This window comes from Passer domesticus, chromosome 4 (assembly GCF_036417665.1).
Source record: "Passer domesticus isolate bPasDom1 chromosome 4, bPasDom1.hap1, whole genome shotgun sequence".
Taxonomy (NCBI): Eukaryota; Metazoa; Chordata; class Aves; order Passeriformes; family Passeridae; genus Passer; species Passer domesticus.
The window spans coordinates 32,642,298-32,667,993 of record NC_087477.1 but is presented as its reverse complement, the minus strand read 5'-3'; the positions used below and the strand labels follow the sequence as shown (position 1 = coordinate 32,667,993).

The 25,696-nt window shown below is 37.3% G+C and overlaps 1 protein-coding gene across 12 annotated transcripts in view; it reads right to left on the bottom strand.

Annotated features, from left to right (window-relative positions):
• Positions 1 to 25,696, bottom strand: part of GRID2 (glutamate ionotropic receptor delta type subunit 2) — an 809,145-nt gene that overhangs the window by 194,234 nt on the left and 589,215 nt on the right. For all 12 annotated transcript variants that reach the window (XM_064416952.1, XM_064416954.1, XM_064416953.1 and 9 more), the window contains 4 exons: positions 22,288 to 22,341; positions 14,291 to 14,464; positions 9,249 to 9,410; positions 214 to 333 (listed from right to left, as the gene is read on the bottom strand). In XM_064416952.1, coding sequence (XP_064273022.1) covers positions 214 to 333; positions 9,249 to 9,410; positions 14,291 to 14,464; positions 22,288 to 22,341 — 510 coding nt within the window. The remainder of the gene's footprint in view (positions 1 to 213; positions 334 to 9,248; positions 9,411 to 14,290; positions 14,465 to 22,287; positions 22,342 to 25,696) is intronic.

The window sequence follows — 25,696 nt, the reverse complement described above, 5'->3', positions numbered from 1 at the left end:
TGATATCTTGATCAACACAACCTGCTCCAAGACCTACTGAAAATAATGAAATAGATGAGTATCTCAAAGTACAAAGCTTTTCTCCTATGTCATGCTCCTATAACAATAGAGAACGCCATGTCATCAGCAATTGAATGCTTTTCTATTAACATGGAACACAAGATCACTGATTTTTTCAAAACCTATCTCATGCTTGAATATATGTAGCCTCACCTTGCGGATGCCTCTGCCAAGATCTTCTCCATAGTTTGTCCCCAAAATTTCAAAATGCACATTGGGATTCCCCCCATTTTCTGCAAATTCCAGTTCTCCAGTCAAGCCATTCACTCCACCCTGTTGGAAAAAAAAAGGAAAACTTACTGAAAACTTCTAAGTGGGTAATTGTAACAAGCTTTTGCTTCTCGAAGGCCTTCATGCACTAACTATGCAGGATAGGTAACTACCAGAAGTAGGATAGTTTTCCAAAGACCACGGTTCTTTAAAAATTCTGAAGCTTATATTATTCCTGCATCGTAATGAAGTCTTTCACAGAATAATTAAGCTCAGCGATGCTAAGCAGAGTCAATACAAACAATAGTCTTACTCTTAGCATATGTGCACTCCAATTTTTGCTCTTTGGCCTATCAGCATGTATGTATTGACACTTTAACTCCAACAAATTTAAAAAATGTCATTTTTTGCAAAGAAGTTTAGTGAAAGCAAAGCTAAACACAAACACATAGAATAAATTGCACAAAATTAGTTATGTTTGTTGATCTTTTCTTTTTCCCCTCAAATGTTTCTCCCCTTAGAAAGTTTTCCACATGAGGGGAACAGGCTAAGGTTTAGACCAAGTTACGTGCTTTTTGAGCTCAACATATATCTGCACAAATGAAGAAGGGATTCATTCAAGGTCTAGCTGAATGCAGTGATTTTCCTTTTCCCTCTCAATTGTCCTTGACTAAGAATACATGACATGGGCAACAATGCAGCACCTCTTCAAGCTTGTTTTAATGTTTTTACAGTTTTGCTGGAAGGGGTTAAAATACTAGAGATGAAACACTGGAGTGAATAATCCCCACAAAGAATTAGAGTTGAAAGGGCTGTACATGCCACAGGCATACTCAAAATCTATTCCACAGTTAATTCAACATGACACACATTTCATCTTTGTATAAGAACTGTGATGACCTGAACTAGAAAATCAACAGAGCCATGTGAAATGCTGATAATGAAAACCTTTATCCTTCAAAAATTTCTTAAGTTTACAGATGGAAGGGAAAACTTGATCTTTAGCCCTCTTCCTCAAAAGCAAACAAACAAAACCCCAAAAAAACCCCAACAACAAAAAAACCAAACCTGTAAAAAATATTTTAAGAACATACAAAAGAAAAAATTCTGTCTCTGGTGTAAAACCCCATGAAATGCATAGTTTTTCTCCAAAACATAAGGCATGAACTTAGCTGTTGTGATTGCTGTTTCACTTAGGAACTTTTCTATTTAAACTGGAGAAACTTCCAATATAAACTACCTAGCTAAGGATACGAGTCTTGCTGAATCATGATATTAAAAGCTCTATTCTTACATCTTCAGTCTGGACAAAATCCAGGAAGGAATACAAAATTTGCATCTCCATTGCAGATTGCCATGAAATAACAGAATGTTCTCCTACTTTTTAAAACATTACTGTGATTGTAACAAAAGTAATGAAATTCATCACTGAGATGATACTTTTAGAATTTACTAGACTACTAGAAACTAGTACTATCAGGGAATAATATATAAACAACTATATATTAAAATAATACAAATATAATAATACAAGTATTTTATGAGTTCCATTTACAGTTAAAACAAATAAAATACTTTGTCTATGTACATATTTAATGATTTAAAAAAATATTTTCCATAATATTTTCTTTCTACAGTATTTACTTTCTTATTCTGTACTAGAACAAAAATAAATTAAAAAAAAAGAAAGTAAAAAAGCCTGATTAAGGGTACATCTAAACAGAATTTTGCAGGAAAATTCTGGCAATTGCAAACCAGAAAATTTCAACAAATGTTGTGGTTAGCAAGACACTGATTACCTTTTATCCTCACTACCATCCTGCTATAACCAGATCTTTGTGGCTCTTAGACTGGGGTTAGCACACCTCTGACTGGTTCAGAGGAAAGACAGTGAACTTGTGTTTATCTACAAAATCACTTGAAGCTATCCTTTGGTAAATAACCAAATTACACAAATATAAACATTTTACTCTAACTTAAATTTGACTTCATCCAACTCATGTATCAGAAGCAGAAACCTGCTCCATACACCTGTTCTCTCATCTGTTTTTTTTAATACCTAAGGCACAGTTCCACAGAAGAGGAGACTGAGAAATGCCAGTGAAGTGGCACAGACCTGTAAGAGGTGGGATGCCCAGCTGGTTGCTCAAAGCCTTAATCTGGACAACTTGCCAGATACTGATTTGGTTACATTATACTTAATATTTCCTACATTGCTTCCTAAAGCTTTTCCTCACACTGGGTATTAAACCTGTGGGTCTGAGGTAATTAAAGCCTGAAAATTAATTAAACTGGTATAGATGATCTGAGCAGCAGCATTATTTCAAGTGAGCCACAAGCAGGACGTGGAAAAAGGAAGGGGAAACTCTGGAACAAAGTGGTAAAAGAAAGGAAATATACAACAAAAAACATTATGCTCTCTTCACACAGATGCTTTGTACAGCAGAAAATAGAAATGAAGAACACAGGATTTTCAATCTAGAAAATTTATATGACTTTCTTTGCCAAACTGAGAGCAGTCTCAATACTTTAAGGAAATGGAAATAAAATGTAAATGATTTTCTGAGATTTGGGATAGCAATTGAAAATTTTAACAATTTTTTAAATTTATTTTTATAAACTTTGTCCTTATTTGAGTAAATATAAGTAAAAAATAATGCAAATAATCATTTAACCTCAATTATACTTGGAGTAATCAATCAATCAATCTCTTTAGAAAAGACAGGATTCTTTGGAAATATATGTCCTCTTACATACAGTACAGGTAACAGAATTACCTAAGATGTTTTGGAATTTGATCTCTATCCAGAAACTTCGTATGAGTTTGTTTAACTTGATTTTTAAACGGCTGCAATTGTCAGGGCAAGATACAAACTCTAAGTCCGTCACATTTATTTGTCTGGAATCCAGTCTTAATCACAACAACGTTATTTCTCAATCTCAATTATTTGGCAATCTATCATTCTTTGAAAATTTCTCATTGAGGAGCGTCTTAATCAGAGCTTCCTCTCCTAGAGTGTGTACATCTGAAAATAGTGTAATAAGAGCTCCCATTAGAATGGGAAAGCTGCCAGCTTGGGAAGGGAAGAGGCAGAAAGACAAAACAGCAAAGAACCACCCATATAATAGCAGCAACACTAAATTTATAGGAAATTTCTTGGAGGTCTTGGTTTCTCCTCCCTGCCTGGGACTGATCTTGTTGGACCTGCAGGCCATGCAATCCTGTTATTGCTCTCCACTGCTCTCATCGTCCCACACAGCATTTCCACAAGGCTTACACAACCCTGGGTGCTGCTTAGGGCTGACAGAGGGGAGCAGGATATCGCCTAGGAAGATTTTCAGGATGCTGCTCCCATTTTGTGAGTAGCTTTTCACAGTGTGGATCTGTCTGAAGCAGTTTATTTACAGCATGTGTTTTATCCCTCTGCTAGTGCACAGTGGAAGAGGATCACAGAGGAAATGACCATCTGTATGGCAGCCACTGATACAGTAACTTCCTGATGAGATTTTCCCAAATGACTTTAGTGTTAATCATGATAAGGGGCAAGAGTAAAAGAAATGGCTCATTCCATTTAACTCAGAGAAACAATGCTATTTGGAGAAGAATGAAGACATATTTGTTACCTACCTTCTCAAACTCTTCTGAGGTTCAGCTGCAACCATGCAATTTCCTGACATGTATAAAACTGAAGAGTGAAATGTCAGTTGCTAGGCCAAAAATGTTTTACTTACGATTCTGATCACTGCTCTGGGCTTTGCAGAGCTGTTATAAAGCTTGGCAATATAATTAAAGCCTACTTGAGTCCCATCTAGACTGGCAAGATAAACTACAGTTTATATATGCTTAGGCACTACTATACTGTAAGTCCCTGAAGAAAGCACTATTTACCTAGCAGTAAGGACCTCACTTGGGAATGTCAGCTTGCCAATCATCAGCTATAAAATATTGTACTTGCTCTCAGCTTCTGTTCAAACTTCTTTTTTCTTCAGGTACCAGCTATTTTGCAATTAAGGATAAAAAAATAGGCTATATCCTGCTACAGGCAGGAAAAATGCTATAATCAGTAAATTTGACATTTTATTCTTGAAAAAGTCTGATCCTGAGAACATTGTTGAGTTTTCAGCTAGCACAGACAATCTAATCCACTACCTGAGAAACAATTTCGTGTCTTTTTTGCATGTCACCACTGAGTGTCACTGACATTTCTAGTCAGTGATAGAAATGACCAGAGCTAGTTGACAATTCCACCTATGATTCAAGAAGCAGCAAGGGGTACAGCTCATTTTCCAGAAAGGGACAGTCTCTGTGTTGCTGCTAGCACTGAAAATTTGCTGTTAGTGAGCTAAACAAATGTGACTGTGAAGAGCCCTGAGACATGTGAGAGAAGGGATATGCAGAAACTTGATGCCATCTCACTGAGTTGATCCTCCCTATAATCCTACTTACACTTATTTCCAGGCTACTCAGGGAGATTAATTTTTCCCAAAGCAGAATTATTTTCTAGTGATACTTATTCCTCCAACTGTGAAATAGCTTTACTGAGAAACAAATAAGTGAGGATGTGTTTAGGGATAGTTCCTATTACAAAAGTGAATTTAAACTAATTGCTGGAGCTGGCCAAATTCATTAGAAGGATTGTTTTTCCTGATGAATTTAACTGTTTATTCAGTTCCAGAATGGGCAGGAACACATATTAGATTTAAATAATTGTGGTGGGTTTAAAATGTTTTCTTTAGGCTTTGTCCAATCAGCTGAATTCACAAAGAAAAAACCGCTTTTGTAGCTGTTTGTAGAAATAGCGATGCATGAGTCAAATGCTCAGTGGTGAAAAGTAACAAATGACAAGGAATGATTTAGACAGCTTTTTTACAATTTTAAGCAATGTTGGAAATGCTAATTTGCTCTCATCGCCTACTGTCCTTTACTAGCTCATTAACTAAAAAGAAACCAGTTCATTTACCACTGGGGTAACAAATTTAACAAATGCTGCTGCAGGTTAAACATCAGCATCCCTTTCTGTTACCTTCTTCAGCGAGTCACTTAATAAAGATTTCCACCTCTTCTCTTACTTACCCCTCCAGAAATTAAAGAAAGGTTTCCCTCTGCAGCTAAAACACTGCCAGATGTTCCTGGATCTTTCCAGAAAAATTCTCAACTCTTTTTCCCTTCAAATCCTTGAGTACTTGTGTATAATTTGACTCCTAGTAAAGCTACACTGAGAAGAGGGACAACCAGAAACCAGGTGATGATTTCAGCTCTGCCATACAGGTCACCAAGAAGGGTGAATTAAGATGCTGCAGAGGATGGAAGTTCTTTTTTCAGGAGTATTTAAGAAAAGTATTTAAGTATTTAAGAAATCTCCAAATCTTTCACCCTGAATTACATCAATATCTTACTATGATATTCCATTACACACTACCACTGGCAACAGTGGTGATTTCAAAATGAAAATGAGGAACTTGTAATTTGGGAACTATTTAAACACCACATGGTAACTTTCATCTGTTTTCTTTCAAAATTAAGGGAAACAAGTATACTTTTGAGAAAAAAAAAGATTTCAGTTGATTTTAGAAGATTCTCCAGGAAATAGAAAAGATATTTAAAGAATAAGGCAAGACGGGAAAGAGAAGAATTCTTAGGAAGAGAGATTAAGTGGGGGCATTTTTCCCTTCATTACTTTTGGATTTTATTGTTTCTCTGATACCTCATCAGGCATTCATCAGTGCCAAATTTGTAATTTCAAAAGTACAGAGCTGTGATCCTATGGTCCTTCTATATGAATGCTTTAGTGAAAGAAAAGAGAAAGTAGGCCACAAAACTAAAGCAGAATTCCTGTTTTTGTGCAATTCCACCTCTCAACTGCAATCTTCAGCTTTCCTCTGCCTATGCATTGAAATGCTACTGACATCCACACAGAGTAACATTTCTGTATTTCATTTGGATTAAATTTTGACTTTCAATTTTAGCACATTACTTCTAGAAATTCATCTCTGTCAGCACAATACAGTGTAAGGAGTATTTGGATTATTCAATTTACACCAATAAAATAGTTTTGTATCAAAGTCATCTAATTGAAATAGCAGAGAAACGCAAAAGTGACAGGATTGAAGTATGGTTAACTGCACAGATCAGGAATTTCTTTGGCATTTGATTAATTTTTCAGCAAGCTAACAACAACTCTGGAATTTCCACTTGCTCCTGCCTTCTTGAATACTTTCATAATTCTCCTGGCCATTTAAATGCAAAAGTGTGCAACAGTATTTACAAAATCCAAGGCAAGAAGAGAACCAGCTTGTCTGAATCATAGGTCAAAATACACAGAATTGCCAAATGTGAATTGGAAATTGCTCAGACAGGTTAAGAGCAATTCAGTTTGGAGTCCCTTAAAGATCTATCCTGCCCCTGAATAAGAAATGTGTCCTGGATTATTCTTGCAGTCTCATGAGTTCAAACTGTTAGAATGGAAAGTGGAAAGAGATACCCAAGAAATCCTTGAACCACCATTTTAGAGGTAACACAGATTAACCTGGGACTGGGGAAAATATAAGCAGTGTTCAAAGCGTTCAGTGTTCATTTTGCCTGCATCATCATAATTTCTGGTAAAGCTAAATATCTAATGCAGAATAGCTACTTCTCAAGACAACATTATATTTTAAATTATTTTTATGTCCCGTAGTGAAAGCCATAAATAAAACACAATTTAATTTTTTTTTTACTGTCCTTTTTTCCCCTGTGTTTACAACGCCAGCACTTTAAATGTAAGTATGCATTATCAGGAAGTGTATGCAGACAAACGAGGAGGCAGTTTTAAGAAAGACATCAATAATAAAAAGAAAATGAGGCAAAAAAAAAACTTACAGGGAAGGGCAAACTCTCAACCTGCTTATATTCACTAAATATTGGAAGGCTGCAATATTTGTCTGTAAGTATGTGGAGGCTGTACACATCATGAAGAAAGGAAACAACTAAGAGAAATTATCTTTAAAGACTGAAAAACAGGAAAAGCATCTTGGGCATGACAAGGATTAAGGTAGGAAATAAAAATCACGGGGAAGCAGCAACATTGGATAAAGATGTATTGAGACTTACACTTTGCAGTTGTGACGGCCACAAGAGACAGAGTAATATCATACAATTTCAGAAGGCCTCAAGCATTAGCCCCCAGAGTAACACCATACCACTTCACAAGGCTTCAAGCTCTGCCGTTTATTGCCCTTCAGTGCAACCTTTTATAGTCTTCATCTTACATGCACTGCACCTGTGTGCCCTCTGCTGCCTTTGGTGATGGGTCAGTGCCCCTGGGCACTCCATGGCTCATTGCTGTCAGTGCTGCTCACCTGCTGCTCACAGCTGTAGCCCATTGGGAATGAGGTTTAATCCCCATTCCCAATTACCCCAAACTGTGCGCCCACAATTCCTCTTTTTATCCTTTTAAATAAATGCTATATTTACCATCTCTCTATAGGGCCCTAGAAGAAATAGCACATGTGGTATCTCTTGTGTAGGCTCTACTAACTCTGGAATGTGTCTTGACTCACTCCTTAAACTTATATTACATATAGTTGTACAACTTTATAAGGTAACATATAAGAATACCAGCTGTATAATTGCATTGTTGCTTTGAGGGTTTATCTAACATAGGCTGAATGCAATGAGTAGGCACCCACTGAACTCTAGTATTTGTTGAGTGCACTTACACTTATGAAATATAAACTTTTACACTTATGTCTAATCAAAGACTAATAGTTGGAATTTGCAAACACAATATACATATTTCACTACCAAACACACTATACTGAACCACAGAGCTACTCTTTCCCCAGCTCCCACTGTTGCTTTAATAACTTATCTTATTATTTTTATAGTTTTTCTTGTGTTAATTGGTCACTGTAAGTCTCTCTTGTCCTGCTCTGTTTTCTATTCTTTTCAAGTCTCATAGAGCAATCTCTAGGTGGTAGCCAAATCTACAGCTGTCATGTCCCCTTTTGATACTACATCCTGGACTTTCTTCAACTCCTTTCTATGATCTAACACTAAAAGCAGTACTTGCATCTGTCTCAAAATCTTGTGACTTTGCCCATAGTAAAACACTACAAAGGGTGTAGTTAGTAGTCTTAATGCCTATTCTTTTCAACAAGGCTTTCTATGTAGATAAAACACTTATTTCCCATTATGCTCCTAGCAGCTTACTTGTACCCTAGGTGTCAAAATCAGTCTGGTCTGGACTAGGCAGTGTCTCCTTGCTGCTCTCAATGCTACGCTGGGCTCTGTCTCTGGCTGTACCTCGTCCTACAGTCCAACTGCAAATTATGTCAGGGTCACCATTACACTGCAGTTGAAAAAGCCACAATACACAGAGGAACACCATACCATTTCAGAGTGCTTCAAGCATCTGCCCTTCATTGCTCTTCAGTGCAACCCTTCACAACCCTCATGTCCATGCCCTGCCCCTGTGTGCCCTCTGCTCCCTTTGGTGATGGGTCAGTGCCCCTGGGCACTCCATGGCTCACTGCTGTCAGTGCTGCTCACCTGCTGCTCACAGCTGCACCCACTGGGGATGACAGCCCTACTACTCCCAATGACTACAAACTGTGTACCTACAGTCACAGGAACGGTTTTGCAGCGGCACAATATAGCCTAGATAATTTAGGGGTTTCCTTACTCCCATTTCTATGATTTCACTTTATTAACGTCAAAGGCAGTGCAATGGCAAATTCTGAAGAACATTACCCAAGTGCAATTCTACAATTTTTGCACATTTCTTTTACAAACAAAATAGTAATTTATTTTCTTTATTTCCTAACCTGTGAAATTTCTTCAACACCTGTTCACCTTTGACACTTTTTCTTCCTTGAGTATCCAACTGGTTTGGTAGTTTTGCTAAACATGCTAAACAGTAAATACTGCCTCAGGAGGAAATACTGCCTAAAGTGAGTATTTTAAAAATCAGAGATGAGGAAATACAGGGGAAAAGTACCTTCTTGATGGTTTCCAGCATTGATCGCCCTCCTTGCCAGGGTTTTGAGTTCTTCCTGATGCAGGTGAGGCTGGCCATGCTGTGCCACTTCCTGTCCTCCAGCTTCTTATGAAAGGCATTTGCCAGCAGGAGGACAGTGTCATATATATACAGGTTTGAAATCTGTAAAGAGATCAAAAGGGAAGCGTTAGCATAATTATTTGTAGTCTCCTCCTATCAGCCAGAATTTTTCATTTGTTTTGCCTCACCCATAATCCTCTGGTAATTAAATACTTTATTTTGTTTTAAGAAGAATCTACAAGAGGCAAAATGTCACACATTTGGGCTTTGGTAAAATCTGCAGCTGGGGACAGTAATGCTAAAAGTGATAAACACTAAATAAACTACACACACACGAGAAGTACAGGCAGCCCAACCACTGGCACAGCTCCACTTGCCAGATTTATAGCTCTACTTATGACCATAAACAGACTTCCTTTTATTTTTAACCAGTTCCTTGTGAGACTCAATTTTTCAGTCATCAAATATTTGGACACCATCAAATTCTCTTCAAGGCTGTTCTGTTCTTTTGAAAAGCAGAAACTCCAAAAATTTAGAAGAGATTTTATTGTGTTATTTTGCTCCTGATTTGTGCCAGTCAATTCTGGTTGACACTTTCTGGCATGAAATAAGATTCAATGAAATTCTTGTCAGTGTGCAATTACATGTTGATTCTGCAATGTATAGTATTTTCTGTCAGAGTGTTTGACATTGGCTGCTAACTCCTTGCAGGACAAAACTCTTAGAGAGTACATGTGTGTACGTTTCACTGTGAGCACAGCTGTATACAGTGTGAGGAAGTTCAAGTTTGGGATCAATAGCAGAACAGTGGAATTCAAGAAGAGCAATCACTTGTGTGCCCCTTCCACTTGACCATGTTTTAGTTCTATGTACTATGTATGTATGTGCTTTTAAATGCACACAGTGCAAAGTCAGATGTGAAAGATACAATTAAAAGTAAAAGAACAGAAGCTCAGGACTCACGGACACTTCTGAAACAAGTAATTTACAATATAGTTTTACATCAGTCTTTTCTGTCCTCAGATGGCAGGAATATTTAAGTTACTGACAGTATCATAAAAAGAAACCTCAGCTCTCCTGAACAGAGTTTCTCAGGAAGAAAAATTATGTTCAGTAATGAAAAGGACTTTTGGGAATATTATTTTTAGATAACCTACTGGTCATCTAAAGTTATTGAGGGAAACAGAGTTTCCTCAGGTGCATGATAAAGGGCTCTGTAGAACATTTCTAGTGCCTGACAACAAATTAGCCAGTGGCAATTTGAGGCAAGATTGCTGGGATTTTTTTCTCCATCAGTCACAGACAAACCAAAAGACATTTCCTCAGATTTGTGGAATATGTTGGCTGCTCTCTGTAAGGGCTTTTCACAAACCTATAGGTGGTGTGCCTAAAGTTTGAAAAGAAGAAAGAAGCTTACAAATGGAAAGTATGGAAATTTAGTAGCCCTATCCTGCTTTTTAAATATATCCAAAGACTGGATAGTATAGCCCTGCAGCTATTGGCAGGGGGTATATTGCAAGGAAGCACAATAATGCTGAAGATCTGAGATACTGATTGGCAAATTCACACATCACCTTAAAAAAGGGGAAAAAAGTTTAAAAAACCCCAAAACCTCTCTTCCTGCCTAATTAGTCCTCTCCACATAACATATTTAATGTTTTTATTTCCTTTTTTAATACCATCTTTATGCTGGCTTTGCTCGTGTCATCCACAAACAGCTCTGTTGGTAGCACAGATGCACAGAACCTTAGTGCCTCTGATCCTTAGTGCCCTTTTTCTTTAAATGATCCTTCACTGTGTCTCTTCGAAAGAAGGTGCTTCTTTATTCTTAGTTGAGCTCCTCTTGTGGCTGTGAACATTGCTATTTTGGTAGTCACCCAGGAACAAAATCTACTTTCTTCAGATGCACAGGCCAGGCATCATTGTGCATGGCAGGATTAAAAGCAGGGATTGAGGATCTGGGCCCAGGTTAATCACACGTTTTAAAAACAGCTGGGATGATTTGCCTGCATATTGTAAACCTACAAAGAATTAATTTCAACTAAAACTGTGCTTCCCCAATGAAGACAGCACTAAAGGGACATTTGTTGGAGCAGAGAGGGAGGAATTATCACTGGGCTGTGAGGCAGGCTTCTTTCTATACAACTCTTTGCCAAAGGGGGAAAAAAAAAACAACCCACACCACCTCTAGAGAGCAGAGGGAGTAAGGTCACTAATGAGACTAAATTGGTACATGAAGGGCTGTGGATGCCAAGTCATCATTTCCCAACAAAATGACATTGCTTTCAAGGTAACTTCTGTAGCCTACTACCATGGGAATAGAAGACAATTGTCACAGTTCATGAGGAAGGATGCACTCACTAATCTAAGAGTAATCTAGCTGGGCCTTCGTCAAGTATTAACAGGGCTCAGGAGGACAGAGTTCAGCAGTTATTAAGCATTGTTAGCCCTTCACTAATAGTTGAGCTTAACATTTACTGCAATCAATCACTGATAATGCAATGATAAAGACCATACAATTAATTCCTGTTTCTCAAAATCACCCTTCCCTGTCACTACCAGAAGTATGCTTCGTTAATATCTGTCCTGATGAACAGAAGGGGGTTGTAATTTAAAGTCACTTTACACCTTTATTAATTTCCCACATAAATTTACTGGGGCATTTAATGCACTGCCTGGTGTCCATTACTAATCCCTTATTTATTCTAAATCTGTTAGGCTAAGGGCTGGACACTTGCATTACCAAGAAGTATTTAACTGCATAACCTTTTTTAATGCCATTTAAAATTCAGATGTGATTATTTTATCCAGAGTGTGGAAGAAAGGTACTTAGCATCAGATTAAGGATGAATGATTAATCTGGATTATCAGTGTTTATTTTATATGTACCTATAATATCGCACATAGTTTTTAAACAAAAGGGTTACAGTACTAAATTCTTCTGTGAATCCAGTTTTTAAATTTCTGCCTTCAAAATGATACAGATTTTTAGAATTTGTTTCAATTAGGCCAGTTCCAAAGATACAGTGAGACATCTTCACCAGAATATTTTTCAGTGTTTTAACAAAGATGCTGAAAAAAATTAATTATTCACACAGACTTTAGGGGAAGTAATTCAGAAAAAAAAAAATCAAGAAATTCCCCCTTATAATTTCCAGAGAATGTTTCTGATTAGTCACACTTCGATGTCATTAAAAAAAAAAGCTTTAGTAATTTCAATTTATAAACTGTTCCAACTCCCCACTGGATTAGAAACTAATTTATAATATTGTTGGATAGAACAAAGAAGCAGCAAACAAACCCCACAGCTACTCAAAGGACTGTGCATCATAAGAAGGCACAGGGGAAATTGTGTCAGAGTTTTCCTTCTTTTCAGTTTATAATGTTGTCTCACTCAGCTGTAATAATGAAGTACAGCCATCTCAGGGAAAGCATGCAAAAAGCAACTCAGCTGCACAGAACAATTAAACCAGTCCAGCTTCCATCATTCCTTTGAACCAAAATACTAGGAAAGCTTCCAGGAGGAACATTGTAACTCTCCAAGCTATAGGTAGATCATGATGCACAGGTTAAGGTATAAGATCCAATCTAACAAATTAAATTGAATTTGCCAATTGGTCAAAACTAACTGAATTCTAGAATTTATCTTTCCTGGATTCACACCACTGCTGAAGTGAAAATAAAAGTGAAGTTGAAGAGAAAGACAAATCAAAATGTAAAGCATCCCACTGACACATGACTTGTTTTCTGCCTTGCTGTAGTCAGGAACTTTGTTCATGAGAGCTGCTCTTTGCACTCTGACTCCTGCATGTGACCACACTCTCAGCTTGAACACACTGTCCCTAGACTGCCAAAGTTCCCCCAGGACCATGCTGCCATCACACAATGGCACAGCCTAAAGGATTTTTACCCTTCTGAAACGGTCTGTAGATATATCCTGTGCATCAACGGGACAGCCCTGCTTGCTTTGAGAACTTGAATAGGATCACCGTTCTCTGCTACAGCCAGTTTTTCATGTCATCAATAACTGCTGGCTGGCTGTTTTCTGAACTAAAATTAGTGACACAAAGGCTCTTACAACTAATCTGAAACAGGACAAGACTATCCACACTTTGTCCCTTAGATATTTTCATTTTAAACAGACACTCTTCAAGACCTCCTTATTTTCCTCCCATTGTTTTCTCTTTCTTCTCTTTCAGAATCATGAAGTGGCTTCTTTTAGCTGCTGGGACACATAAGGCCTTCCCTCCACTGCTAAAAATAATAATATCTAGCCATCTTTCTACAACTGCAGAAATGTTCATAGAAAAAAAACAAACAAACACAAAAGTAACATCAATATAGTAAGCCAATTTCACACACCTGATTTGCCTAAGCTTTGTCATGATGAAACCTAATGGGAGACACAGAGGACTTGTTCTTGGAAAAACTATGTGAAGTCAGGAGGACAGGAATCCTGTTGCTGTACTCCTGTGGTAGGAACCTATTATAATTTTATTGTAGTTTGCAATTAACACTGAAAATAAGGCCTCCTTGGAACTTCAGCATAGATTTAGATGTATACACCAAGGCATTGAAAGCGATGATTGGGTGCTCCCAGGAAGACTTTCTTATTGACAACATATTTGAGGCTCAGAGAAGCACAGCAGCTCAGGAGACGTTGACTACAGGGAGGAAATTCTTTTGGGTGAGATGACAAAAATTAAATTTAGCAGGGCAACAAAATGTCTACCCTACTACCTGGAGATCAGGTTGCTTTTTTGGATGTTTATCTCTACTGCTGTGGAGCAGGCAATTGCTGTTCCCCACCAGACACATTCACTCCCTCCCCAACTCCAGATATTTCCTTGTCATGCCATGAACCATTAAACCACATGTCGGAGAGGACATAAGAAATAAGTTACAGCAAGCCCCTGGGGAAAAACTTAGAAGTTATCTAGAAAGACAGTTCCCAGGTGGGGATAGACTGGTGTATGAGTTACCTCCATGCTTTGGGAGAAAGGGTCCTTCGGATCACACAGTGATGAAGATATTCTGTGGTTGCCACGGAAACAGCGCTGGCTTATGTTTTGGGGGACTGGAAATGTCTGTCGGATAATTGTTAACCTTCCAATTGACCTTCTCACCAGCTCCTGCACATCCACGTCATTTATTTCCTGGAAGATAAGGCAAGGGAGAGGATACACACGAGAGTCAGAATTCAGAAATGTGACCACCAAATTATAAACCAAAAATAAACTGAGTGGACCAAGAGCCTCTGACTGACACACAGCTATTGTCCAACTCCACAGCAGCCTCAAAAGCAATATGTGCAGGCTCATTAAAATAAATTATGGTATTCAAATACCACCCTTAACTGCAAAAATTCAAAGTGCACTGTGCTCAACCCTCACCAAATATTTGTATTTTAATAGCTGTTTCATTTGGGGTTTCTCTGCCTCTCCTTTTACCTCTTCTGATCTTCTATTCAAAAGCGTTTCACAGCATCCTTGACACATAATGTACAAATCAGCAGGAAGCCATAGCATGATGCATTTCTGAGTGCAGCACTGCTTAGGAGCAGTGAAGGTAGAGACAATGTTTCAGGCCTTAAGTGCTCATTTCCTTGATTCAGAATATCAAGAACCTATAAATAATGTGCTAGTTAGAAATCATTTACCAAAAGGGCAAAGAAAATGCATAAGAGCATTCTAGGTGTAAATGTGCTTGTTTGGAGCAAGATCTAATTTAAAACCAAATTTTTATTCCATGGGGTAGCTATTAAGGCTTACAGCTGAACACTCAGCTCTACAGACAAATACTTAAAAGAAAAAAGTAACTAAGTAAATCCACCAATATTAAGCTTGAAGTATTAGCTTTAAGACAGGTTAGGGAAACAAGAAAAGCATTTTTTACATAGCATAAACTCCTGCAGGTTGGGCACATAGTGTTTTACACTGTTGAATTATGAGTCCCTCGGGGAAGTTGAATTAGAGGAACATGGGCTCCTAAGCAACAGCAACTGACTCCAACCTTCACATAAGAACTTGAATTTCAGTTAAACATGTTTTCTTCCTGGTGATTAAAATAGCTGGTAGCTTTCAAGATAATTCTGTGTCGGTATATTCCTGTAAAATTGTAGAAATAATCTAAAATTTGTACAATCTTTTTAACCAGGATCTCTTTCTCATCATGCTGAACTGTCCGTCCATGATCTGCCTTAATTACAGAGCCTGATGCCCCAAACTTTCTAGACATTTAAAACTGTGGATATGCCCCCAGGAAGGGAGGTGGATCAAGAGGCTCCTATTGGCAGCATGGATTTAATATTCCTTTGCATAAAGCCACGGTTTATTGAATATTTTTGATTCTCATTTGTGTATTTATAGCTTGGTCATTTTTCAAAGGATACAGCACATCTGCATTGTTAATACCTGTAATAAAACGCCATCATCTTCTGCCTTAGCTTCCTGATCTACAACTATATTGAAGAATTCAGGAGACACCAGGATAGACTTGATCTCAAATTATGGAATCTTTTTTTGTGGAAACAAAGCCAAGCTTTTTGAAAAAGCAGCTCTTTAAATGTTATGACAACCATCCCAGTTATTTCGGCTTTTTTTGCTGTTCCAGTATAATATTCTTTCATTATTTTGAAGGAACTACTTTGGACATACTAGTATTTGTTTATTTCCCTTAAATTTTGAAAGAAATATATGTGAGATGTAAATTATAACTTCTACTCTCTTGACTACAGTAAAAGTATTTTATTTGCCTTCAAAGATTATCATAGTTTTTGAACTAATCTGTTATTAATGTTCTTTATGAAATACAGGGTTTTTTCTGCAAAGAGAAATAACATAGCATCAGCTGTGTTCGGTGTAATATCTTGCATTTCTGGTCAATTAATTCTTTATGCACCAAAGATAATGGCTTATCTCAGCTTAAGATCCTGTCCTTTCATTTAGCCTGTATCATTTCACTAGCTGTGAGGTAAAAAAAAAATATATAATGCTGTTTCAGAAAAAAAAAAAAAAAAAATTATAATACTTTCAAAATAACCATAAAGGAGAGCTCAAGAAACTTTTCATCTTGATTTTTAAATTATATATTTCTCAGAGGTTTTTAAAAAGTTTGCCTGGTTTCACTATACAGCATGCCCAAACTGTAACACCAAGATTATTAGACTCACTCATATAATGTAAAAACAGACACCTGCATGGCCACATTATATTGCCAAAGAGTACTTTAAAAGAAATTTTGACTTTCAAATCCTCAAGCATTTATCATTCCTGCCACAAAAGTTTATTTATGTTTTCTGTATTCAGCACTTTTTGGTGCATTTTAATAAGAATGTTCTCATTTTAACTGCTAGGTCACTACCTCATGTCTTTATACATCACCTGGGAAATAATAACAGAATTGAAACACCAAAGCCATTTTTGTGTGGTGGCCAAAAAGGTATATACATCTACAGATTAGTGACAGCTATTATTTTAAATGCTGATTATACCATAAATCCAGATTTTAGATTGACAACAAAACAATGCCATGCAACCCCAAATTCAACATTAGTCATTTGCTGTGTATTTCTTTGTCATTTTTTAAATACTTGGCATTGACTGAGTGACAAGCCTTTTATATAATGACTCTCCAATATCATCTCTCATTCTTGAATTTTGGATCTGACTTAAGAAAACTATATAAAGCAACTATTGTATGAGAGGAAACAATTTTCATTTGCACTTCAAAGGAGGATACAGTCTAATGATATAAGGGCGGCAGATGAAATGTTATACAAGTGTCGAAATGTCAAAAAAGTAGAAAGTTGGCCAAGTTGAACTGAGTTGGCACCTGAATAAATTTAGGCTAGGTTATATGAGGTTGTTTTTCCTGTTTTTGTGTGTGGGGGGTTTTTTTTGTTTATTTGTTTTCTTTTTTTTTTTCTTTTTTAATGTAAAAAAGCCAATTTATAGTTCCAAGCCTTTCTTTTGCTGGTCTGAACTTGGAATTAAAGGGAGACTGTCCTATCACAAATGGAACAAGGATAAAATTAGATGTACATTTCATCTAAGTAGGCAAACAAGGGAAAAAAATGGTTCTAAATTAACAACTCTTTACAGATTAATTAGGAAAAAAGAACTGAAGAGGATCAACTTGACACATAAAGCAAGACTCCAGTGGGAATCAAGACTACATATTGGACATGAAATATTTGACCCATTATTTTAAGATAAGCAGCCCAGGAAGAGACTTACTATTTACCACAGAGCAATTGTACCAGCAGTACAATTAAGCGCCAAACAAAGGCAAAAATTCCTATTCTTATGAAAACATCTTAACTTTGGGCCAAGAAGATGGTTCCAGTATTTATAATAAAGTGGACATGCACTGTTTTCCAGGGCATGCCAGGACTTCATCAGAGAAAATCCTGACACTCAAAGAGGAGAGTGTTTCTTCCTTATCCAAAAGTCAGCAGAGGAGGAAAGGGTAGCTTAAGGCTTCTAGGCTGCCACTGCCCATGCCAGAGAACATTTATGCCCCTCCCAAACATCTCAGCACTTTCTGAAGAGAAGGTGAGGTAAAGGCATGGCTGGATGAACCTTCAAGACAAGGAAAAGCAGATTTTGAACTGCATCATCACTTGCTCCTATGTATCTCCCTTATGTTATTAGGCTTTGCAGAAAATGACAAATAAAACCTGACAGGACAAGGAGAAATTAATTTTTAGCTTTCACAGACGAAAAAAAAAATCCAAGATCTTGGAGAAAGCAGGGTTCTCTCCATCTGTGCATTAGCTCTCACTAATGCCAGGAACTGGCAACTTGATGGCCCACCTGTTCCAAAGAGAGTGTCATTTCACACAGACCCACCAACCCAATGGAAAATGTAAGGGTTCAAGTGAAGCTCTAATGCTATTATCAATCATTATCCCTATGAAAATGTTGAATATAAATGAGCTCCTGGAACTGAGCTGTGATTACAGGACCTGATCTAACTGCTTGAGATTGAAACATGGTTATGCTCGACACTCCTGCTCATGGTGGATTGCATTGGGCTTGAAACATTACGAACAAGATGAATACACAGGCCAAGGACAAGCCCTCTCCCAGGAAAAAGTCTTCATCAAAAAGAATACAACCTTTGAATAAAACCTTGTAGGTCCCCCAATCCTCTTTTGTGCTATGCTGGGCAAACCTGTTGGACCTTTTCCCATAAATTGGTCTTTAAAAGAGTCTGGAGGTTTTTCTAATTCTTTCTTCAAGGTGGTGTTTTTCCAGACTCTGGTGCCTCTGGTAATTAGAAACATTTTAACAACTTTTGACTTCAGTTTATTCATGCACAAATTGAACTCATTTGTTCTTGTGTCAACCTTGTCCTTTGGCTCTTGACAATGATGCATTTATTCACACTCTGTAAGTGTTTATAAACAGAAAGCACATCCTCTTTTAGTCTTTGTTTCATAGGCCAACCAAGCCAACCCTTCCACTCTCTTCTTACACAAATCAGCTTTTCTGTGCTCTCATTCTATTCTGATTCTAATAGATCTGGTCATAACTGACCAGATCTGTTAGAACTGAGCACATTATAGCAGATGAAATCCAAACAATCATTTGTAAAGTAGCATTAATATTTTCACCTCCGTATTCCAACTTTAGGCAGCGAAAAGTGTTTGGGTCTGTCCTCGAGTAAACAATAGCAATAAAGAACTGGTGGCAGCCTTAGGTTTAGCAAGGTAATAGTAAAGCAACCCTGAATGTTTTAACAAAGGAAAATGCTTGAGAGAGACATGATTTAAAATGGGAGAAAAAAGACATTTCTTGCATTTAAAAAGAGCAAGGTAAAGTGACGAAAATTATACAACTGCCCCCTCTTTGGCTCCACTAAATAAAATCTAAGTTTACTCTACAGTTGTGAATTGAGTCATGAAAGAAATATAATTTTTTATCCTGGAACTTTGAAGCTGCATTTACTATTGTGCAGAGGAAATGAAACAAGCAAAGACAGACAGACAGAGGGAGAGAGAGTGTGAGAAATCCATTCTCACATTTTGTTAAGGCATATTTGATCATGATTACATTCAAATCTATGACTCCTGCAAATTTTAAATAAAGAACTGTAACATCTGCTTTAAGGCCCTGAAGAAACAGGAACATTTATTTGGAGAGTGTTTCCTCAGCTGACTATACTGATCAGAAGAGATTTGCATTATTAGCTATGGTCTAATACGATGCATTATATTTTAGTGAATTATGAATTCTTTCATTTCATAGGAACAATCCCCCTCCTCCCACACTTACATTATGATACACACTCTTCAAGAAAATTTGCTGTATTGCATAAAGTAGCAAGTAATGGGACAATAAAAATTAAGGAACTCTTTGAAGGCATTATAGCATTTACAGTCAGCAATTAAAACAGCAGATGTTACCTCACAAAGCCTATGCAGATTTCTGATCACAAAACTGAAGGTGGTATTTGCCTCTGTATTACTAGAGTTGGTAAGAAGATTGTATTCCCTTGGCACAGTGATGGAAAAGGAAAGACAATTCCAACTTCCTTTGGTAACTCAAGGCAAAAAATTATTTGAATCTGGTGTATAATTTGCAGAACAACGCCTTTTTACTGTCATAGATCATTTCAGAATTTCAAATTAGGAGGCCAAATAAGCAGTGTTACAGTTACTTATTTGATAGTGTTATTTAGCCAATATAGGAACTCAGTACAGTTTAAGCACAGATGCCTAAACTGTCACAAAAGATTCACAGAAGCAAGAAAACGGGCAGAGCTCTGAGATCATCTCCCAGTCATATGGAGGTACTTACTGTGGCCATCAACAGGTAATGGATGACCATCTCAAAGAGACTGGGACATAAAGATAGCTGGTTTATGTATCACACAGAAAGGGGGCCACAAATCTCTGCATTTCCAAATCCTGCACTGCCAAATAGAGGCATTGCAATCTCGTTACTGAACTGGCAAAACATTGCAATAAGCAATTACCCAGCATCAAACACTCAGGAAACATGTAGATTTCTCCTGTAATTTGGACACAGTAACAAGGAAAAATTGGGCAAAGCAGAACCCTTGCTGTAGTATTATCTACCGATCTTATTTATTGCTAATATGATTTCTGCATCCGCATAATATTGAAATTATTTGTGTTTTTAAACAAACAGAGCTAGACAGCTATCTAAGTACCCAATATGGATTTAGGTCCAGGAGTAGATTAAGCTGGGATAGCACTGAACATATTCACCTTCTCTGAAAGAGAAAAGAGGAATTACTGAATGAGATGCAGAGACTTTATGATGATGGTTTTGAGCAGTTTGTTGGAATGAACTTAATCACAGCTTTCGTCCTTTTCATATACAAGACTATCAAACTAAGAAGGGTCTATGTACATTTCTCTGTGCAGATCATTCAGCTTTTCCTCTTGCTGGGACTGCAGCCCAGAGAAAGAGTTTTGGAGCGGAGAAGGCAGCTGAGTGGTAACCACTTTGATTGCTCTGCCATTTCATCTGCTGCAATGTGCAAATAACAATGCTTAAAAAGCAGATTTTCTTTTTTCCCATGGAGACACTAATTTCTGAATAAAAAGCAAAGAGAAAGCATATATGCGACGAATGGATCATCAGTCTTGTTTTGTGTTTTTTGAGGGTGAACGAGCTGAAACAGCTAAAAGCAAGCACCTTCTTTACATCTTTTGGAAAGTATGTAACATTTAAAACAAAAAAAATCAATGGCAGTGTCTTCAACTTGAACAGCAAGCCAAAATCTGAGCTTTGTCTAAGAAAGTGCTGTTTGATCTACTGATTACAAAGGATGGCTTTGGATTCAGCTGATGCTCTTAAAATACTCAGTGTTAACTCTGAAGTCAATTCTAGTTTAATCAGACATGAAAAAGTAAACATATATGTTGTTCACACAACCACCTGCAGATTAAAGCTGGGCTCTCTCCCAGTAAAGCCCCATTTTCCATTCAGTGCTGGAAAATGCACTGGTCAGGAGCAAGGCAGGGCCCAAACTAATGGTTATGCTGGACCTGGTTTGTTTACACAGCATTTCCAGAGACATATTTTTCTCCAAAGACAACTGGGTAAAAATCCACCAGTTTAGCAGAGCATACTAATGAAAATCCAATAATTAAGTATGAAAACAGAAGTGGACAGTAAATCCAGATAGTATGACATGGAATTTACATGCAGTCTTTTATCCTGAGAATATACAGGAAGTGCATGATTAACATGTTAGGAGATAGTCATCTTGTCAGGGAATCCAGCTATTTTTGACCTAAATTATTTTTCAAAAACCTGAATGCTGTCAAACCTGAACTGCAGGGTTCAATATTTCCTATACAAAACTACTTCACATATTGACTTGTCATATTTTAGCTGACAAGCTTTCATGGGAGAACTTATTCCACAGTGTAAAAGCAGTATCTCAATTTAATTTACTGTTTTCCCTTTATGAACATTTATATATTACCTAATCCAGAAGTCTACCAAAGAGCCCCTCACTAATATAAACAGATTTGGATATCAACCATGATGGAACATTTGAAGAATTCATAAAGGAAAGGGAAATATGGGATGATGATGATGATGATTATTATTATTTTGATTATTAAGAAAAAAAACCAATAAAATATAAACAAAATGCAAGGACTCCACCACAAAAGATTACATATTAAAATAGGCCTTAAAATCCTGTGAAAACAGTCAGCTCAGTTGTGAACTCTTGAGATATTTAAAGGATTTTTTTTCAGTTTATTTTCCATTTATTCATAGAGCAACTTCCACTTAAAACAGGCAAGAAAAAACAGCAAAATCCAAGAACCTGTCATTCTGCTTTTATTAAGCAGCATCCACTCCCTCAGTGTGCTTGAACTTTGTCATAGCTACTGCTTCCTGTTGGCAAACTGAGAATCAGCATGGATATTGTCAGTAAGGCTGAAAACAGGATTCATGGTTCACAACAATGTTCACTCGACAGTTACCTCATTTATAATGATCCAGTGGCAGTCAAAAGCAACCAAATTAGTCTCCACGACCTGAAACAGAGAACAAACCAGCTATCAGTCAGCTTGCTTGTGAAAGCCAGGAAAAAAAAAAAATTAAATAGATGCTCTCTGCAAATGACAAAAACCAAAACATGTGCTCTCTAGAACTTTTGCTATTGAACTGAGGATAGAGAACCTTTAGCACCATTCTGCAGAAGCATTTGTGTTACTGTTTGACTTGCCAATTAAACTTGGAAATACATTTAATTGCCAGCATAACAGGAAAGAATATGTTTCAGTTGACTGAGGAGAAAAATGAAAACATTTTTGCTTTAGCACTGTGTGTTGAGAGGAAGCAACAGAGAGGAAGGCAGGCAATGAATATCAAGTGACTTTTGTAAGATTTCTGTATTTCCTTCTTCTAAGGCCTTTCCAGTGTACACCTATCCTGAAAGCCTCTGAATTAATGAAAACCAAAACAAACCCAAATAAAAAAACCCACATCCCAAATGCTAGAGTTCATAGAAGTGCAAAGAGCAGGACAGTAAGGGTTCGCCTGAGAAAGAGCTGTCACAGGGATGATGAATTATAGCTTGTCTCAGGTTCCATGCACAGAAGGCCTCTCATCCTCCTCTCATACATCTTCTTTCCTTTGCCAAAAATCTTTCCATGACCTGCCTTCATGCTGGACTGAACATGAGCTTCCTAACTCATCTTTCACTCAGTCCCTTCCCTCTTTGAATCCACTACACTTTTGTGGCAGGTCACTTGTGAATCTACTTCACAGTGCAAATGAAGAGGATAAAAACTCACTTGTTCTTCTTTCATTAGGTAGGAAAGAAATCATTGACAAAAGGGAGGCCAGAGAAAGCTGGGCAACTTAATTCATGAAATTGAATTAGGATTAACATTTAAATAGTTTTCAACACAGATTAATTCCATTTTATTTGTATAGTAACCATGCCCACCTTGATTCACAACTCAAAACTACTGGATACTTAACACTGTATTAAATAATCCCTTAAAAAAAACCCCAAAAAAACCAAAAAGAAAAACAGAGACAAACCTTGGAACTGACAGTGTTTAAATGTTCAGTTAGATGGCTTGTACTGCGCTGTCATTACTTGGACCATTGGCTTTTAACGACAACCAACAGAAATAGCACTTGCCAGGGATGGTGGCAATTTATACTATGCCATGTGCAAAGGAGAACAATTTAACTGGCCACAAATCTTAAGAGCATCAAAAAAACTCACAATGATAAACCTCATTATTAATTCAAAGGCTATTAGAACTGGGGTTACTGCTTGTTTAGCAGAATCCTAAGGCAAGACTGGAAATTCTGATCTGGAGAGACTCAGGTGAGGGGAAAGCAAGAGCAGCAGAACATGACTAATTATTCCTTATTTGAAACTCTCACAGCACTGACCAGAAATGAGGAGGATTAGCAGCCATAGCTGCTAATGGAAAACTTAAGTTTTCTGGAAAACTTCAATAGCATTAGCAGGAATAAGGGTCCTTAATTTCTGTGGAGTTCAATAGTTTAAATGAACTTGATATTTTGGCGTGTTGCTTTAACATTTTCTTGCATTCTCCACTACAGGTGTTCCCACAGCAAGTATGAAAGAATAGGACAGAAAGGGAGTAACTGTGAGAGAAGGCAGCACAACTGAGCCAGGATGCTTGAACTGGAGCATGGCTGCTCTGATCAGATTGCTCATAACAAACCAGTTGGAATACAAACACACCCAGGAACCAAAAAAGGTCAAAAGAGGACAGAGTAGTAACAAAATTCTCAATGGAGCATTTGCTCCTTATATAAACTTCCAAAGCATAGAAAGTTGATCCCATTTACAACATCAGCTGTCATTTAATTTTTCCACAAAACAGAACAAATCAAAGCCTTACTAAAACAGGAACAATTCTGCTAGTCAATCTACATGCAGTTCTGTTGAAAGCAAACAGAATTAAATAAAAAAAGGGGGGAAAAAGGCAGCACAGTCAGCATGTTTTCTGATTTCTTGTCAGGTTCCTAGCAACCTTGTCCTTCCTAACTTTTGGCTCTGAGATGATCTTTCGGGAACGTCTGCCCTGCAGTAACTGCTCTGCTCAAGATGAGGTCTCCTAAGGTTCCTGTGGCTCCAAAGCACTCTGCCAGCAACACCCTCGGGTCAAGTCTCCCAGGGGTGGTAGGAAAATGACAATAACTGTTTCACAAAGGGCTCCTAAGCTTTTTTTCTGCTTTCAAATGGCAGTCAACCAAAAATTCAGATTCAAGGAATCCACAAAATGAAAATTCCCATTTTCTGTTTACTTTTTATTACGCGTTGCAAGTGGGCCAGATAACTTCTTTGTTATCTTTGAAGCCTGAAGCTTCAGCTGATCAGATTTTAATGTATTGTATCTCCTATTTTTGTTTCAGTTCATTCAGTTCCTTTATAAATATTTGCATTGGAGTACCTACTTTGCCCAGATTCTCAGATTTCAGTCAGAGAACATATTTTCAACTGAATATGGTCCTAAGTGTCACTGGTTTTATTATGCAAAGCTCACAGACCACTTAAGCCACTAAGTGGTAGAGGCTGACTGGTCTCACAAGTCACTCACATTATTTCAAACAGCTCAGGGTACCTGTGACAGATTTATTCACAATTTTCAAGTAACAAGATGAAATTAACCCATTTTTAGTTACAGTTGATACTCGTCAGCAGAAAGATGATGCTTTATCCATTAAAGTTTATGAAGTCATTAATCCACTTAATACTAAAAACATTTTCAAAAAGCATACATCAAATTGAAACTTGTAGTGCACTCAGAGACACTCAAACTAACATATTCTAAGTTTAGATGGGCTGCAAATAGCCCCTGATTTAAAAATTCACTGTACCTTTCAGTCTGCTGGAACCTGCTTTTTGGCATTTTCCTTATCCCATCTACCCAAAGCTTGTTCTGGTATTAACAGTTGCTTAAAAAGATGACTGATAATGCCCTGAGAAAATCTCTAGATTTTTAAGATAGATTTATATCTGAACTGGAACTCAGCATTATGCTGAGATTTCAAGGCCTTATTTTCGTCCCTGGGTCATTCAAGTCTTATCTCTCAAAAAAAGCTATTTGTTTCAGCACACCAAAATGCTGCATCTCAGTCTCTCCCTTCTTAACATCTCTTCCACCAGCATGGCCTTTATTGCCCATTTAATTGACCTTAAAGTTGGCAGTGTACATGCTTTCTGTAGGAATTGCAGGACACTATAATGTTATCATCATCATTAGCAACCTTCCTATATTTTCCAATTATTGTGCTTCTTATGTTTTTCATTGTAAATAAATGCACTGGTACATCCACTGTTTTACAAAAAAATAAATAAATGCAATGCTATGCACACCTTCAGTTTTGATACTTGAG